Consider the following 16,838-nt stretch of genomic DNA (forward strand, 5'->3'; position numbering starts at 1 on the left):
GCCTTTGGTGCAGAGGCTTCACCCTGCACCCACTGCCCAAAGTCTGCACCCCCTGGAACTTGAGGCCCACTGAGGTAGAGAGCCCCTCTCAGCCACACGGTTTCTGAGGATGGAGGGAGGGTGGCCCACCCACCAGGGGGCGCCCACAGCCTGGGTTTCAGCAGCCCCAGTGCTGGGAGACTGCAGCTCTCCCCAGCTGGGTCCTAGCAGGACTCCCCACAGGGGACTGGGCAGGGCCACTACCCCACTCACCCATCAAAGGAGTACTTGTTGGTGTTAGGCATGTCCATGATATCGATGAAGCCACGATTCCCTGCAGGGAGAAGGGTTGGGGCATGGAGGGGAGGGGCATAGCCAGGGTTAGGGGTGGTGTTGCGGGGTGAGGGAGGGTGGGGTGTGGGGCGTGGTCCTGGGCCCAGTGAAGGGCCTGAGCCAGCCTTGTGAGGCCCTGGTGGACACTCCAGGCCCCCAGCCTGCTGCCTTCTCACCTGTGCCCCCACCACGGCCCTCACTTACCAGCTGAGCCAGCCACAATGGCCTTGAGTTTCCTCTTGTGTCTGGAGAGAAGCAGAGAGGGGCTGGTGAGGCGGGCTGGGGCCAAGCTGACGTCTCAGGCCCTGCCTGCCTCATGGCCATCTGGGAGCAGGTGGCTGGCCCCCTGAGGGCAGGGGTGGGGGACACTCACACGGTCCTGTAGTACCAGTTCATGAGGACGAAGAGCATGGCAGCCAGGAACAGGAGGATGGCCAGGACAATGATCGCCATCTGCGGGAGCAGGACCAGGGTGAGCCTGGGCAGTGGGGAGGGCGGCTAGGGCTGCGGGGCGGGGTTGCTGGGTACCTGCAGGGCAGACATGTCATCCGGCAGCCGGACAGAGATGGCAGGCTGCACGTCCAGGACGTTGTAGTTCCGGAAAAGATTCCGCAGCTGCTCCTTGTTCTCATCGATCATCTGGATCACCCTGGGTGAGGGGCAGGAGTCTCAGCTCTCCTCCTCAGCCATTCCCCTCATGACAGTCTGCTCTGCTCCTGCCTCAAGCCCCCAAAGTTCATCAACGCCAAGCGTTGCAAGATTGAGGACTACCGGCCGCAACAGCTTTGTGTTTTACAAGGTTCCTCGAACCTTCATGTAGGATACTGTTCCATCTTCACAGTGGATGAATACTCCCTTATTTATTTATTTATTTATTTATTTATTTATTTATTTATTTTGAGATTGGAGTCTTGCTCTGTTGCCCAGGCTGGAGTGCAGTGGCATGATCTCGGCTCACTGCAAACTCCGCCTCCCAGGTTCAAGTGATTTTCCTGCCTCAGCCTCCTGAGTAGCTGGGATTACAGGTGTGCGCCACCACTCTGGCTAATACTTGTATTTTTAGTAGAGATGGGGTTTCCCCATGTTGGTCAGGCTGGTCTTGAGCTCCTGACCTCAGGTGATCCACCTGGCTTGGCCTCCCAAAGGGCTGGGGTTACAGGTGTAAGCCACTGCGCACGGCCTGAATACTCCCATGTTACAGATGGGGAGAGGGAGGCTCCGAGGGACAGAGTTGCTCATACTCCCAAACTCTGCTCTGTCTCCTAGCCCTGCCCCCTCTGGGAGGTGGCCCCACACAGTGGGCCTGATGGTGTGGTCTGTGTCTCCTTTGGTGAGTCCTCTCCCCTACTCCAGGGCAGGGAGGCATGCTGACAGACAGGCTGACAGTCCAAACACAGGCCCCCACTCACCGGTCCACATCCAGGATACGGTTGGTATCACGGTTCACCACGTGGATGAGCAGCTCTGTCTGCGCAAAGTTCACCCGGCCCTTCTTGTCCACATGGAACTGGATGGGAAGGGGTATTGTAGGGTGTGACCACCATAGCAGGGGGCCACAGGGATGGGCAGGCCTCTTCTAGGAGCCCCTTCTGCCCTTCCCTGTGAATAGAGCCCTCTGAATGTTTGCTGAGGGCCAGGCATGGGCCAATCACTTCACCCACACTTGGCCAGGTACTATTTATTATTGACCCCATTTTATGGAGGAGGAAACTGAGGCCCAGAGACCTGGGAGAACTTTATCAAAGCCGCACTGCTAGGAAATGAGTAAGTGGGGCCTATACTGCCTTTCACACCCTGGCCTTTGCACAATGCCCTGTCTCTCCTTGTGGCTGGCCTCCCCGTCTCCCTCCACTGCCCCGGCCCCATGTGGGTCCATGAGGCACCTGTACATCGTCAGTATTGACAATGGCACCAGTGATGTTGGAGAGCAGGTGAATGAACTCCTCCTCAAAGCTGCGCACACGGTCGGGGATCTCGTTAATGACGATCTTGACGCGCTGGTCGTCCCTCAGGATGTAGATGCCGATGATGGCCGTGTCGTTGTGGCCTGCCAGGTCTCGGGCCACAATGTCCACCACAAAGTAGCCGGGGCTATAGGCCATGAAGAGGTCGAAGGTGCGCAGAATGCCATCCACGCTCCCTGCAGGAAGCCCGAAGGTGGGGCACAGCTCAGAGACTCAGTGCCCCTGAATCCCCAGGAAGGGGCATGAGCCCTGGGGTAGGTGGGCACATCTAGGGGAGGCAGCACAAATGCCCACAGGGTGCAGCCGGGAGCAAAGGTGACAGGCAAGTGGGAATGATGCCCATCTGAAGTGGCAGTGGCTCAGGTCTCAGCAGGTTATCAGCATGGGGGAAGGCAGATGACAAGTTTGTGACTCTGTTGTCCCATGCTAGGGTGCAAAGGACCATTTCTGAGCCCCCTTAGTGTCTGTCTGTCTCTCCTCTCTCTTTCGAACACATGTACCTCAGAATTCCACAAACAAGCCTGGGTGTGGTGGCTCACGCCTGTGGGAGGCTGAGGCGGGCGGATCACTTGAGGCCAGGAGTTTGAGACCAGCTTGGCCAACATGATGAAACCCCATCTCTACTAAAAATACAAAATCTAGCCAGGCATGGTGGTGTGTGCACGTAATCCCAGCTACTTGTTAGGCTGAGGCAGGAGAATCACTTGAACCCAGGAGGCAGAGGCTGCAGTGAGCTGAGATTGCGCCACTGTACTCCAGCCTGGGCAACAAACAGAGTGAGACTCTATTGCCGAAAAAAAAAAAAAAAAAAAAAAGAAAACAACAACAAAACCCATAGAAGAGAGATCATCAGGTGGTACAGCATAGTCTTCTCTTAAAAGACAAGAGATTGGGCTCAAAATTTGTCACTTTCTAGCTGTGTGACCTCAAGCAAACTACTGAGCCTCTCTGTGCCTTGATTTATAAAATAAGAGCAGTGAGAGCTCAGAGGACAAAGGGATGGTGTCTGCTTGTGTAACTGGATGAGGTGGCACATGAACTAGACCTTGAAGAGTGGGGGATGGACATCTGAAGGCAAAGGGGCCAAAATGGCATTCCAGGCAATGAAGGCAGAGGGGTCAAAGGCCAGGGGAGGATGGAAGAGAGCAGGCTGAGGGGATGCTAAGCAACTTAGCTAGGCTGGGCACAGGGCCTTTAAGGATAGCAGGTGACTGTAGAACAGAAAGAGGGATTAGGAGGAAGATCTAGTGAGCCTTGAATGCCAGGCCACAGATGAGGCATACAGAGGAGGAGTCTTTAGATGGAGAAGAAAGGGGAAGGGGTTGGGACTGGGAGTAAGGTAATGGGACACCCAGAGGGGCATCTCGTAGAGCCTGACCCAGAGAGTCTCAGCCATCTACACAGGTCAATATACAAACAAACAAACAAACATGCACATCCATAGGTATAAGTGTGTGCTTTGAATCCTGGAGCCCCAGTCCTAACACAATGCCTGACATAGGGGAGGGCGAGGTGCACAACTGGAAAAACAGGCAAATATTATGGGAAGGAGAATGGGAAGATGGGTAGATGGAGAGATGAATGAAAACAGGATGGATTGACAGATGGAAGGAAGAAAAGATGGATGGAAGGACAGACGGACAGATGGATGGAAGGATAAAAGGAGGGATGGACAGATGGATGGAAGGATAGATGGACAGACAGAAGTGTGGATACATGGATGGATGGATAAGTAATGGACAGATGAGTTGAAAAGAAGAGAGAATGAAAAGAAAGGGCTGGTGGGTAGACGAAGAGGTGGATAGGCGGATACACTGGAGAAAGGACTGCTGAATAGATGGATGAACAGGATTGGCGTGGCTGGCTGGGGGGTCACTCATATCCTGTGGTGCTCCCCCAGACCCCATCTCCCCCCAGATGACATTCCATGCAGTGACTGAGAGGTCGTGGCTAGAGGCCACTCATGTGCTGCCAGGCCCCTACCCATGGTGAAGACCTGGCCCACATCTTCAGAGTCGTTGGCAAGGGCCTGGAAGTAGTGGATGGCCAGAATGCTGTAGAAGACAAGGCTGTTGTTGCCAATGTCTGCATCCAGGGCCAGAACCTGGATCAACTCTGAGCCCACCTTGGCGTCGGTGGCCACCCCTGCAGGAACAGGCAGGTGGTGTAAGTTGCAGAGCAGGGGCCACCCCACACCTCATGCCCAGGCTCCAGTCCCTGCACCTGCAGTGTACTCAGCCTTGGTGAAGCGTGGCGGCTGGTCGTTGATGTCCTCTAGCACAACGCGCACCTCCTGCAGTGTGAGGTCAGCAACCAGGTCGAGGGTTGGGGAGGGTCCACGGGGAGGTGTCCAGCTGCGATTGCTGGAGGCCTTGACTATGAAGGAGAAGATGGCTTCTCGCTCCCGGTCCAGGTCCCGCAGCACCAGCAGACGCCCGTCGGGCTGCAGATGGAAGTTCTTCTCTTCGTTGCCGACTGAGGGTGGGACCATGGCACAGGGTGAGGGGGTAGGGCCAGGGGCAGGGCATATGTGGGTCATCTCTAGCCCCAGGATAATCAGGGCACTAGCTCTGTCCGGCCCCACCTGCGATGAAGTAGTACACGATCGCGTTGAGGCCCTCATCTGCATCCACTGCGCCCGTCACATTGCCCACGAGGGTGCCGCGTGGTGAGTGCTCAGGCACTGTCAGCAGCTGGTACTGGGGGCTGCCTTTCTGCGGAGGGAGGGGGATGTCCTCACAGGGTGCCAAGGGAAGGCCTAAGCTTCCAGTCCCTGTTTCAGGGCCCTGGGCAGTGACTATGCATGTCCTGAGGGAATTTACTGTCCAGGCCTTATAGGGTGAGTAGAAGCATTGTAACCTCAAGGGAGCAAAGCATGGCCTGGGGACCTAAGCTCTGCCCTCACGGAGTGTTGCCCAGAACCCAAATGAGTGCTTAAATGAGAGGAGCACACACGTTACTCTTATATGCACATGCAAGTGTATGCACTCACACTCAACAGTCTCCAAGCAACATCACATCCCATGTGCACATAAGAAGAAAAAACAGGCCGGGCGCGGTGGCTCACGCCTGTAATCCCAGCACTTTGGGAGGCTGAGGCGGGCGGATCACAAGGTCAGGAGATCGAGACCACGGTGAAACCCCGTCTCTACTAAAAATACAAAAAATTAGCCGGGCGCGGTGGCGGGCGCCTGTAGTCCCAGCTACTCGGGAGGCTGAGGCAGGAGAATGGCGTGAACCCAGGAGGCGGAGCTTGCAGTGAGCCGAGATCGCGCCACTGCACTCCAGCCTGGGCGACAGAGCGAGACTCCGTCTCAAAAAAAAAAAAAAAAAAAAAAAAGAAGAAAAAACAACCATGTCAGAGAGTTGGAGTCCACAGGAGGGGCCCTCAGCCCTGCTGTCAGATTTCATGTCAGCCCCATATCAATACATCAGAGCTGGGCGAGGCGTAGTGGCTCACGCCTGTTATCCCAGCATTTTGGGAGGCCGAGGCAGGTGGATCACTTGAGGTCAGGAGTTCTAGACCAGGCTGGCCAACATGGCAAAAACCCGTCTCTACTAAAAATACAAAAATTAGCTGGGCATGGTGGCGGGCGCCTGTAATCCTAGCTACTTGGGAGGCCGAGGCAGAAGAATCACTTGAACCCGGGAGGTGGAGGTTGCAGTGAGTCAAGATCATGCCACTGCACTCCAGTCTGGGCAACAAAGGCAACAAAGCGAGATTCTGTCTCAAAAACAAAACAAAACAAAACAAAATCAGAGCTGATTTTCATGCTCTGTGTGTGTGTGTGTGTGTGTGTGTGTGTGTGTGTGTGTAGGCAAAGACAAGGCTATCAGCTCCATAAGTCAGGCATTTTGGTCTGCCTTTTTTTTTTTTTCCATCGCTCAATATAGCTCAATATAGTGTAATACAGCTGCTCAATAAATAGTTGTTCTTGCATGAAGTGCATGCAGACAGATGTTTCCGTGTCTAGCCAAATGTGTATTTTGGCACAGTGTATATAGGAAAGTGTGTGCGCGTGTGTGCTTGCAGGTAGGTGAGTCCCTGTGTAGGTGTGACCAGCGCAGGAGGTGGGCGAGCTCACTGGAGGCCTCACGAAGAGGGGTTCGTTGTCATCAATGTCCTCCAGGGCCACCTGCAGCGGCTGCATAGTCTCGTATGGCACCGGCTGGCCCAGGTCGCTGGCCACCAAGATGAGCTAGGAGCGGAAGAGTGCAGTCAGAGGAAAAGACTGGGAGAGGGGGTTGGCTTGGGGACTTCCCGGTGGCCAGGTCCCCTAGAGACTTTCCAGGAGGCGAGGAGCAGGACTAGCGCCCAGAAGAAAGCCCCGCCCCAGGCCCCGCCCCTCGCACCGGGCCCCGCCCTTACGCTGTACACCGCCTGCGTCTCGCGGTCCAGGCGCTGCGCAGTCTGGATGAGGCCGCTGATTGGGTCGATGGTGAAGAACTCCCAGTCCCGGTTGCCCGCCGTCTTCAGGAAGCTGTAGCGCACGGCCCCGTTGAGGCCCTCATCCTTGTCTGTGGCGTAGACCTCATACACGTTGGAGCGCAGCGGGATCTCCTGTGGGAAGTGTGGGGAGGAAGGCTCCTGGACCCCTGAGAGAATCTCAGCTCCCAGGCCCTGAGGGAGCCCTCGCTCTTTCTCCTACGGTAGCAGAATGTCCTCAACAGCTTACGGCACCCGCCAGGAGCACCTTCCTGCTCGGCTGGATTCTCCTGGATTCTGGGCTTCTGCTAGCTGTTGTCCCTCTTCTTTCCTCCCCAACCCAAGCTAAGGCTACTGTGCACTGACAGTCCAGCCTGGGAACCACATGCTTCAAGCCTTCCCAGGGTGACCATCTTCCCAGGAGCTGACTCCGCCCTTCTAGTCCCATTCATTGCATGCTGAGGTTTAGGGGACAGAGGGGATCCAAGCGCTGAGGCCACAGCCAGCCTTTGTCCTGTATCAGTCTTGCTCTCTCTGCTACCCCAAACACAGGTATTCTGGGTGTCCCCAAACAACAACATCCATCCAATGGGGTACCTGAAAATGGGGGTGGGGGACACAGGCAGGGTGACATGGTGTATAGGATAGGGGTTGGCCACCAGGGTCTGGTTTGTAACTAACCTGCCCGGAACCTGGACATGCCACCTCACTCCCCTGAGCCTCAGTCTCCTGAACGCCTTTGAGCTGAGTCCAAGATCTTGAAAACATCATTGAAATCATACATTGACCCACGACAAGGCTGCCCAGGGCAAAAGAAAGGGCATGTTTCTTTGCTTTTAGCTGAAAAATCATCAGCTCAGCGTGGTTTCGTTGTTTATCTCACAGATCATGACAACTGGAAGTTCCAAATGGCAGTTATGTCTAATAAAAAGTAGGACATACACATAATACATGCTGATTGTTCAGGAGACGTAAGTCTTTCCAAATGCAAAGCCCTTGAAGGGAGCCTTCATAAATGGGGCCTTTGGTGTGAAAAAGGACTAGATTATTATTAATTTATACCCTGCCTCATTCCACAAAAGAGATTTGATGCAGGGGACAAAAATACATAAATTATAACAAGATTGATCAAGTTAAAAAACTAGGGTAAAGAAAAAAATTGGTTGGCAGGAAGATGAAAGCTGAGGGGTGGGAAGCAAGGTATAAGCCCTAAGTCCCTGCAGGGTCACTCGAGATGAGCTGACCACTCTGAGCTCCCTAGTGGGCACACCAAAGAGGACGGACTGCTCTATCACTGCTGATGAGACACTAGACACAAGGTAAAAAAGCAAAGCACATGGTAAAGGCACAATGCTTCTTTGAGCTTAGCCCTGGGAGACTTTTATCCCACAGGACCTCAAAGAGGAGACAGAGTGACACGATGGACTTAGCACGGACATTCTGAGATGTGGAGCCTGGGTGGAGTTTGGGGGACAAAGAACAAGTGGGAGATACTCTGATGGTGCCACTAAGGAGCACTTTGGGCCTGTGTACTTAGAAGAAACGGGGAGAGCAGAAGACAAAGGAGTACTTCCCCTATCTTTATGTGGCAATTTAGACTGAGAAGTGGAAGAACTGGAGAGATTCCAGAACCTCGCCACTTCCCCTTGTTTCTTATTTTGATGCTCATTCTCAGCTCCTAGGTTGTCTCCACACTGTATCAGCAGACAACGGACAGACGGAAGGGGCGTGTGTGTTTATTCTGAGACAAGTATGGGGGAAGTGGGTTGTGGAGGAGCCTGTCCTTTTTGGTAGACATCTAGGAGCAAGAGATGGGGTACTTACTTATTATTAGTCCTGTTTTGCAGAGGAAAAAATAGACTTACAGAAAATAGACTTACAGAAGTCACTTGCTCAAAGTCATTGGGCTGATAAGCGATAGAGTTAGACTTCAACTAAATTTTTTTTTTTTGGATAGAGTCTCACTCTGTTACCCAGGCTGGAATGCAGTGGTGCAATCTCGGCTCACTGCAACCTCCATTTCCCGGGTTCAAGCGATTCTGCTGCCTCAGCCTCCTGAGCAGTTGAGATTATAGGCATGCACCACCATGCCCAGCATTTATTTATTTATTTATTTATTTATTTATTTGCATTTTTAGTAGAGATGGGGTTTCGTTATGTTGGCCAGGCTGGTCTCGAACTCCTGACCTCAAATGATCCACCTGCCTCGGCCTCCCAAAGTGCTGGGATTACAGGCATGAGCCACTGCGCCCAGCCGAACCAAAGATCTTTAACTAGCACAGCCCATATACTAACCACTGTTCAATACCACCCTGTGTGGCACTGGACAGGTCTGCTTCCTTCTCTGGCCTCAGTTTCCCCACCTTAATAAACTTTTTTTAATTAAAAAAGTTTTTCTTTTTTTTTCCTGGAGCTAATTTCCTGAAGCCAAGTTTCCCCACCTTTAGAGTAGAGTGCTTCCACTCTTCTAGGCCACAGCTGGAAGAAGGAAATACTGGTGGGCAGGAGGCCCTGGGGGCAGGAGTACCTCTCTGATGTGGAGGATGGTGCCGTTGGGTGGGCGCACAAAGACAGGGCGGTTGTCATTGACGTCGATGACCTCCACCAGGAGCATGGTGGTGCCCCAGAGTGGGGGCTCTCCGCCATCTGTGGCCACCACGGTCAGATTGAACCTCTCGTAGGACTGCAGTGGCCGCCGTGTGGTCACCAGGCCCGAGTCCATGTCCACATGGAAGGCCTCTGGCAGTGGGGGCAGGAGAGTAGCTCTGGTTGAGACGTCCTTCCCACCCTTCCCTCTACTCCTGGCCTGGGGTGGCAGGCCTGCCCCTCCCATCCCCCAAGGCATCACGGGTGTCCAAGGAAGGCCACATACCCACGCCAGGGCCCTCGAGTGAGTAGGTCAACTCTCCATTGGGACCTTCATCCTGGTCAGTGGCCATCATGGTGATGACCGAGGTGCCCGCTGGCTCATTCTCATACACACTTGTGCTGAACTGGGGCTTGGAGAACTGTGGCCGGCAGTCATTGACATCCAGCACTTGGATCACCACCTGAGTGGAGGGAGGTCAAAGCTAAAGGTGAGGAGCAGGATGGGGCTGCCACAGGGGACCTGGTCATGCAGGAGTAAGCCCGGATAGAGGAAGGACAGGCACCAGCCTGGGAGGGAGGTAATGTCTTCTAATGTGTTGGAGTCTGATTTGAAGCAACTTATTTAACCCCCTGAGCCTCAGTTTCTTTGGCTGCACAATCCTAGATCCTTGGCACAGTGCCTAGCTCAATAAACACTCAGCAACTAGAACAGTGGTTAACAGGTAATCTGCACCTGGGCCCTGAAGCAGAAACCCCTTATCCCCTCACACCTCCTACTTTTGTTCCTTGCTACTCCCCACAGTGGCCCTATACATCTGGCTCTAATCTCTGTCCCTTAGTGCTGGTTTGGTGGCATTCCTCCACTCCCCAAGGCTTCTTTTTTTTTTTTTTTTTTTTTTTTGAGACGGAGTCTCGCTCTGTCACCCAGGCTGGAGTGCAGTGGCCTGATCTCAGCTCACTGCAAGCTCCGCCTCCCGGGTTCACGCCATTCTCCTGCCTCAGCCTCCCGCGTAGCTGGGACTACAGGCGCCGCCACCACGCCCGGCTAATTTTTTTTGTATTTTTAGTAGAGACGGGGTTTCACTGTGTTAGCCAGGATGGTCTCGATCTCCTGACCTCATGATCCACCCGTCTCGGCCTCCCAAAGTGCTGGGATTACAGGCTTGAGCCACCGCTCCCGGCCCCAAGGCTTCTCTTGACTGGGATTTGTGTCTGGCCTGAGACTTGGCTTCCCTAGCTGACCTCCCAGTCTAGGGCAGGTCTTATGGACACAGCAAACCATGGGGCCTTTGTTCCCTGGTTGCTGGGACCTGCCTGAACTGCATCCTTATCAGAGCCCTTCATAGCAGTGACTTCATTTTTTTTTTTTTTCTGATGGAGTTTTGCTCTTGTCACTCAGGCTGGAGCACAATGGAGCGATCTCAGCTCACTGCAACCTCCACCTCCTGGGTTCAAGCGATTCTCCTGCCTCAGCCTCCCAAGTAGCTGGGATTATGGGTATGCACCACCACGCCTGGCTAATTTTTATATTTCTAGTAGAGACGGGTTTTCACCATGTTGGCCAGGCTGGTCTTGAACTCCTAACCTCAGGTGATCCCCTCGCCTCGCCCTCCCAAAATGCTGGGATTGCAGGCATGAGCCACCATGCTCCGGCCAACAGCAGTGACTTTAAAGATCTCCTTTCAGTGCACAAAGCACTTTCAAACCACCTCATGTCCCCAATTGCACATCTGTACCCTCCTTTGCAGATTTGACAACACAGGCTCAGAGAGGTTAACTGACAAAGGTAGTGTGCTCAGCTCATGGAACTTGAGTCTTCTGACCCCAAATACTGTGCTTTTCCCAACACAGCACATGCATAAGTGACAGGGATGAGGTTCGGATGTGTGCGTGTGTTCCCAGCCCCCTCTACCTGCCAAAAAGAAGTGGTCTTGGCCCATTCAGCTGTTCACACCCCCGACCTTTCAAGAGAGTTTCCTTCAGATGATGAGTTTATTGTGAGGGAGAAGTGAGTACTACGTACAGAAAGATAGGTCTGCCAAAGGCAAAAGAAGGGAGGAGAGAGAAAGAGGAAGCAAAACCTTGAGGCCTGGGACTCTGCAGAGAAAAGGGGATTGAGAGCCGAGAGGGTGAGATGCTGGCCTCAGAACAGCTGTGTGGACACTGGAATGGGAATGGGGTTGTGACTTGGAGCCCTCATTAGTATTCTTTAAGAGACATAACTAGGCCAGACTCCGTGGCTCAAGTCTATAATCCCAGCACTTTGGGAGGCTGAGGCGGGTGAATCACCTGAGGTCAGGAGTTCGAGACCAGTCTGACCAACATGGAGAAACCCTGTCTCTACTAAAAATACAAAATTAGCCAGGTGTGGTGGCGCATGCCTGTAATCCCAGCTACTCAGGAGGCTGAGGCAGGAGAATTGCTTGAATCGGGAGGTGGAGGTTGTGGTGAGCCAGATCGCGCCATTGCACTCCACCCTGGGCAACAAGAACGAAACTCCATCTCAAAAAAAAAAAAAAAGAAGAAGAAGAGAGAGAGAGACATAAATAAACATGATTCCTTCATAATTATGTTTGGTTTCTGGACTGTGTTTCTTTCAATGGGACACTATGGTGATACTGGGCCATGTGGAGCCCCAAGCATTATTTGGGTTACACCCAGGTATGTTTAGCTGCCTATTTGCCAAAATATTTTGCCAAATAGCAGTTTGGCAAAGATTTCTCCCAGAGGGTCCCTGTCTTCCTAGGCCACAGTCATGGGTTACAACCCATCCAGTCACCCTCTTGCCTTCTCCTTTCTGTCACTGTGTCTCAAAGGGGACTGGGTGGCTCTGCTCCCAATCTGTAGCAGTCCACTCGCTAGAGGCTTTGCTTGTTGCCTCCACAACCCCAGTCCCTGTTGTCCCTGGCCCAGGTTAGCTCCCCTCACCTGCACTGAATTTTCACGACGGTTGCTGGCTACATCCCCAGGGTTGTCTTTGGCCAAGGCAGTCAGGATATAGTGGTCCTTCTTCTCCCGGTCCAGAGAAGACAGCACATAGATGTCACCCTAGTAGGGAGAGGGTGGCTTTAGGTCCTTCAATCATTCAAAAGATATTTATTGAGCACCTAGTATGGCCAGATGCTGTTATGGGGTCTGGAGATTTGACACTGAACAAAAGAGACAATAACTTCTGCCCCCAGGAAGCTCCCATTCTAGCGGCTCTTCTTGCTCTCACTACCCCAGCCTACCTGGGGATGGGGTGACCAGCCCAGCCTGCAGCTCCCTGCCTGACCAGGAAATAGCATATAGTAGGTACCCCATAAATGTTCAATTGTCTTAATGCCAGGCCTGGAGCCATGTCAGATGGCTCATACCAAGCAGGAAGGAGTGAACCCTGCTGAAAGGGCAGAGTGCCAGACGATGTAGGCAGAGCAGGGCAGTGGAAGGGAAAGTCCAGTTCCAGCCCCAGCAACTGGGGAAGGCCCTGCCTGACTAACGAGCCCTAGGCCACGCCACAGGGCTCTCTCTCTATACTGAAAATAACAGCTTTGAACCAATTAGCAGACATTTGAAATCATCACCCTTCTTTTCTCCTGAATTTCGGCTCTTCCACAGGTCTGAGATTCAAGGAAGCATGTGGGAGGCACCCTTTGGGGCATCCTCCCTTCCCCAGCACTGAGTATAGGGCCATGTATACAGTAGGTGCTCAGACACTGTGCCCACTTTCTGCAGTGCTTCCCATGCCTCTTTTCTGAGTATCTCAAAAAGTAGCCCCATGGACTTCAATCATGCATTTTTAGTGTGCAGAGGACACATCTTAGAAGTCCCACAAAGAGCTCATTCCAAAAGACTTGGCCACTTCCTTCAACATCTGTTGGGACAGAAAGGCTGCAGTCTGACAAATGTCTGGGACTCTGAGAACAGGGTTTGCTGACTTGCCTAAAGAACCTCTGGGGCTGCAGATGTCCAGGTGACAAGACCCAGAGGGATCACTGCAATACTTTTGGTGGCTGTTCAGTCTCTGACCCTGGGTCCTTCCCACTTCTAGATTCCAGCCCCTTCATCACTGCTCACCGTGGTGGGGTTGATGGCAAACTTGCCCTCTCCATCTCCAAGGCTGTACTCAATGAGTGCAAAGTTGCCTGAGTCAGCATCAGTGGCAGTGACTGTCAGGATGACTGTGCCCACAGGCACATCCTCAAAGACCGCCTCCTGGAGCCCAGTGGGCAGGGAGAGAGAGTAGGCCAAGGTCAGTCCCAGAGCCCAAGCACAGCCCTAGAACTCACTGATGCAGGCATCAAGCTGCTCATGGGCTGAGCACTCCCAGGGGGGTTAGAGACTGGCAGGGTGGGATAGGAAGACGCCCAAAGGCCCCAAGATATTGCCACAGGTCCTGGACCCAGCCTGTGGCCTGGCCACTCACCTGGTAGGAGGGCTGGTCAAAGATGGGGTTGTTGTCATTGATGTCCACGATCTCCAGGTAGACAGGGATCTCAGCTGCCCGGGGTGGGGACCCGTTGTCTGAGGCCCTCACAGTAAAGTTGAGCCAGTGCACCTCCTCGTAGTCCACTGTCCGGTTGGCAATGACCTTCCCTAAGACACAGAGGCTCCCATGGTCATTTTGGCCATGGCTCATTCATGGCAGCTCTCCAAAGTATGAGGGGAAGGACCTGGACTCCGAGGGGCAGGTGTGGTCACTTGAAGGAGGGTGGTTGGGCAGCACTGCCCAGCGGCAGGGCACACAGCAAGGAGGGACTAGTGTCCAGTTTTTCTTATGGAGGGTGAAAAAGCTTCTCCCAGTCACAGGGATGAACATCAACTAGCCCAGGACCGGAGACACCTTCTTGGCCTTCCTGCTCCCTCAGTGGTACTAATAGTAGGAGCTTGGCTGGTGGGATATCCCAGGTTTCCGGCAGACATCAAGAGGCTTCCATCCCAACCCAGGAGTAAGCACTCTGTCCCTTCCCCTGGTTTGGGCATCTGGAATCTGGCATGGAATGTCAGCCATCTTGGATCTGGCCCAGTCCACTGAGGGGCCACGGAGAGGCTATGGTCCCTCCTGGGGGCTAAGCAAGTACAGATATATGCCCCCCAGCCCTCCTCTGACAGATTTCTGACCTACCTGCCGAGGAGTCCTCCAGCTGGACGTAGCCTGGGGGCACCAGGTCCAGCAGGGTGTAGGTGACCAGCCCATTGAGGCCCTTGTCAGGGTCCACAGCTGCCACAGCAATGAGTGTTGTCCCGGGGGTGGCCCCCTCCAGGATCCGCTCCGTGTAGTAGGTGATCCCAAAGGGCTTGAACTGGGGCGTATTGTCATTGACGTCCAGGACGTTGACAGTCAGCTTGGCTGGGGTGGAGGCCAGGAGTGAGGGAGAGGGGAAGGACACCAGTGTGGCTGGACCAGGCCTTCCTTAGCCTCAACCAAGCTGGGAGAGCACGGCAGCATCCCACAGCCCCCCGGAGGCCCCCTGAGGATTGACCTGACCCTCAGGCTGCAGGACAGGAGCCTTTCCAGTGGTCTGCTAACTTGCTGTTCCATAAGAGGAAGGGCTAGGTGACCCTGGTGGAGCCCTTGGCTCTTTCTGTGCCCTGGTTTCCTAACCTGCTTAATGAGGTAGGGTAAGATAATCTTTAAGATCCTAGATCTTGTCTGAGCTGTCCCCTCTACGTAACCGGCCTGGGCCCTTAACCATCTGAGCCTCTGACACGGAAGAGATGACCAAGTCTACCCTTCCTTCCGGAAAATGTGGCCTTCTGGGCTGTGAAGATAAGCAGTCAACATCTGCCAGGCCTGGCTTCCCCCACAGCAGCTGTCTCTGCCTCATGTCCGAGGCAACTTGAGGCCACCCCATCCCACTTCCCCCTCTCAACTCTCGCTCTGCCCACACAAAATCCACCCCTCTGCCTCCCCCTCCCAGCCCACGCCTCAAGGCTGCAGGCAGGGTGGCCTGGGCCTGACTGGCAGAAGGTAACACTAGGCCCCTCCATTCTCCACTGTAAGTGCCTGCATCCTCAAAGCAGTGTCTGTGGCCTAAGATCACCTCCCCTCGCTCTTTGCTTCCTCTGTGCTAACCCTGTGGTTTCCTATAAGATCATGGGTTTCCCATCTCATATCCTAGCCACACCCTGATCACCAGTTCTGCTGGCTGAACCTAAGCCTCTGTCAAACCATTTTTTCTCAATCCTTTCCAGTCTCTACCAAGCCTCCTTCCTACTCTGAGCCTGGGGGTTCAGATCACACACAATTCTGAGCTTCTGGATCCTCCACTGCTGAGCTCTATGTAGCTATCACCACCCTGGGCCTCACAGTGGCTGCCACCTTCCATGCCTCTTGTGTTGCCTGACTCCTGGCTCCTGGAGCAACTGGGTCTTGTTGCTCCCTCCGTGGGGACAGACCAGTGCCTATTCCCCACCTGCCCCCTGCCCTGATTGGTTCTGAGTGACCAATGAGAGATGTCTGCAGGGAACCTTACCATTTGGCACACTGACAGAGCGCTCTGGTAGGTCGCTGGCATTGTCAATCACTGAGAGAGTGACCTCATAGGTGGCAACCAGCTCCCGGTTCAGGGGGGACTTCACCATTACAGATCCTGTGGACCAGACCAGGCCAGGTTCAGCCTGAGAAGAACCCCCTAAAATCTGCCCTTCCCGGGGGTGCTCCTGGCCAAACCCTCCCACTCCTCACAGAGGATGATGGTCCCCAGTGGATTCTGGGACTTGTGGCTGGGGTGGGCCCACAGACTCCTCATAAGCTGAGGGCACGTGGTTCTGCCCCTGCTATGATGCTTACTAGCCAGGTGATGTTGGGGAAGTTATGTCACCTCTCTGCACCTCTGTGTCATTTGTAAAACAAGATAATTACACTACTGACTGTCAACCCATCCTTTTCTCAATCCCCTACTATTTTGAGGATTAGAAAAACAAAATGAGCTTCCATTTCTAAAGTACTTAGAACAGTACCTGGCACACAGAAGCTATGTAATTGCTTGTTTAAAAACTGCTGTATTCCCTAACAATGCAAATGTACTTAACACTACTGGACTCTACACTTAAAAAGTGGCTAAAGTGGTAAATTTCGTTATGTGTATTTTATCACAATTTTAAAAATGCTTAGATTCTAGGGCGATCATGTTTAAAAGAAAGTCATGGTAGCTGAAAAGCCCTGAGGGGTTCCCTGGAGGGGACAGTGGTGGAACCATCTGGATACTTCAGGTCCATCCCTTTGTCTTGATTAAATAGGGAGTGACATGGACTGATTGTGGGACAGGAGCATTGGTTCCATGGCAGTCCTAGCAAGGGGTTTCCTTCTGTTCTATGCACTGCCTCCCACAGTCCCTGCCTGCTCCCCAAATCAGAGAGGAATCCCCCAGAAGCATGGGCTGGGACTGGACAGACCTAGTTTGGCTGACCTCAGTGCTGGCTTTCTTGGGACCTTTCTTGTTCCTGACTGTTAGAGGGCCTGGTGGCTTCTCCTCCCACTGGCTTCATCCCAGAGTGAGACTTCCTCTCCCTCTCAGGTACAGGGGTCTCTGAGATTCCCTTCCCCCTTGGCAGATCCCCCTGCT

General features: G+C 53.6%; 1 protein-coding gene across 6 annotated transcripts in view; it reads right to left on the bottom strand.

Annotated features, from left to right (window-relative positions):
- Positions 1–16,838, bottom strand: part of CDH23 (cadherin related 23) — a 422,351-nt gene that overhangs the window by 3,857 nt on the left and 401,656 nt on the right. For 4 of the 6 annotated variants that reach the window (XM_077946644.1, XM_077946641.1, XM_028826515.2 and 1 more), the window contains 18 exons: positions 15,747–15,863; positions 14,396–14,620; positions 13,697–13,866; positions 13,348–13,485; positions 12,220–12,339; positions 9,575–9,752; positions 9,230–9,441; positions 6,646–6,837; positions 6,362–6,475; positions 4,861–4,990; positions 4,500–4,751; positions 4,260–4,421; positions 2,196–2,452; positions 1,722–1,819; positions 841–961; positions 686–765; positions 517–557; positions 253–313 (listed from right to left, as the gene is read on the bottom strand). In XM_077946644.1, coding sequence (XP_077802770.1) covers positions 253–313; positions 517–557; positions 686–765; positions 841–961; positions 1,722–1,819; positions 2,196–2,452; positions 4,260–4,421; positions 4,500–4,751; positions 4,861–4,990; positions 6,362–6,475; positions 6,646–6,837; positions 9,230–9,441; positions 9,575–9,752; positions 12,220–12,339; positions 13,348–13,485; positions 13,697–13,866; positions 14,396–14,620; positions 15,747–15,863 — 2,668 coding nt within the window. The remainder of the gene's footprint in view (positions 1–252; positions 314–516; positions 558–685; positions 766–840; positions 962–1,721; positions 1,820–2,195; positions 2,453–4,259; positions 4,422–4,499; positions 4,752–4,860; positions 4,991–6,361; positions 6,476–6,645; positions 6,838–9,229; positions 9,442–9,574; positions 9,753–12,219; positions 12,340–13,347; positions 13,486–13,696; positions 13,867–14,395; positions 14,621–15,746; positions 15,864–16,838) is intronic. The other 2 variants (XM_077946643.1, XM_077946642.1) reach the window with 1 other exon arrangement.

The sequence above is a fragment of the Macaca mulatta genome, chromosome 9 (genome assembly GCF_049350105.2).
Source record: "Macaca mulatta isolate MMU2019108-1 chromosome 9, T2T-MMU8v2.0, whole genome shotgun sequence".
Classification (NCBI taxonomy): domain Eukaryota; kingdom Metazoa; phylum Chordata; class Mammalia; order Primates; family Cercopithecidae; genus Macaca; species Macaca mulatta.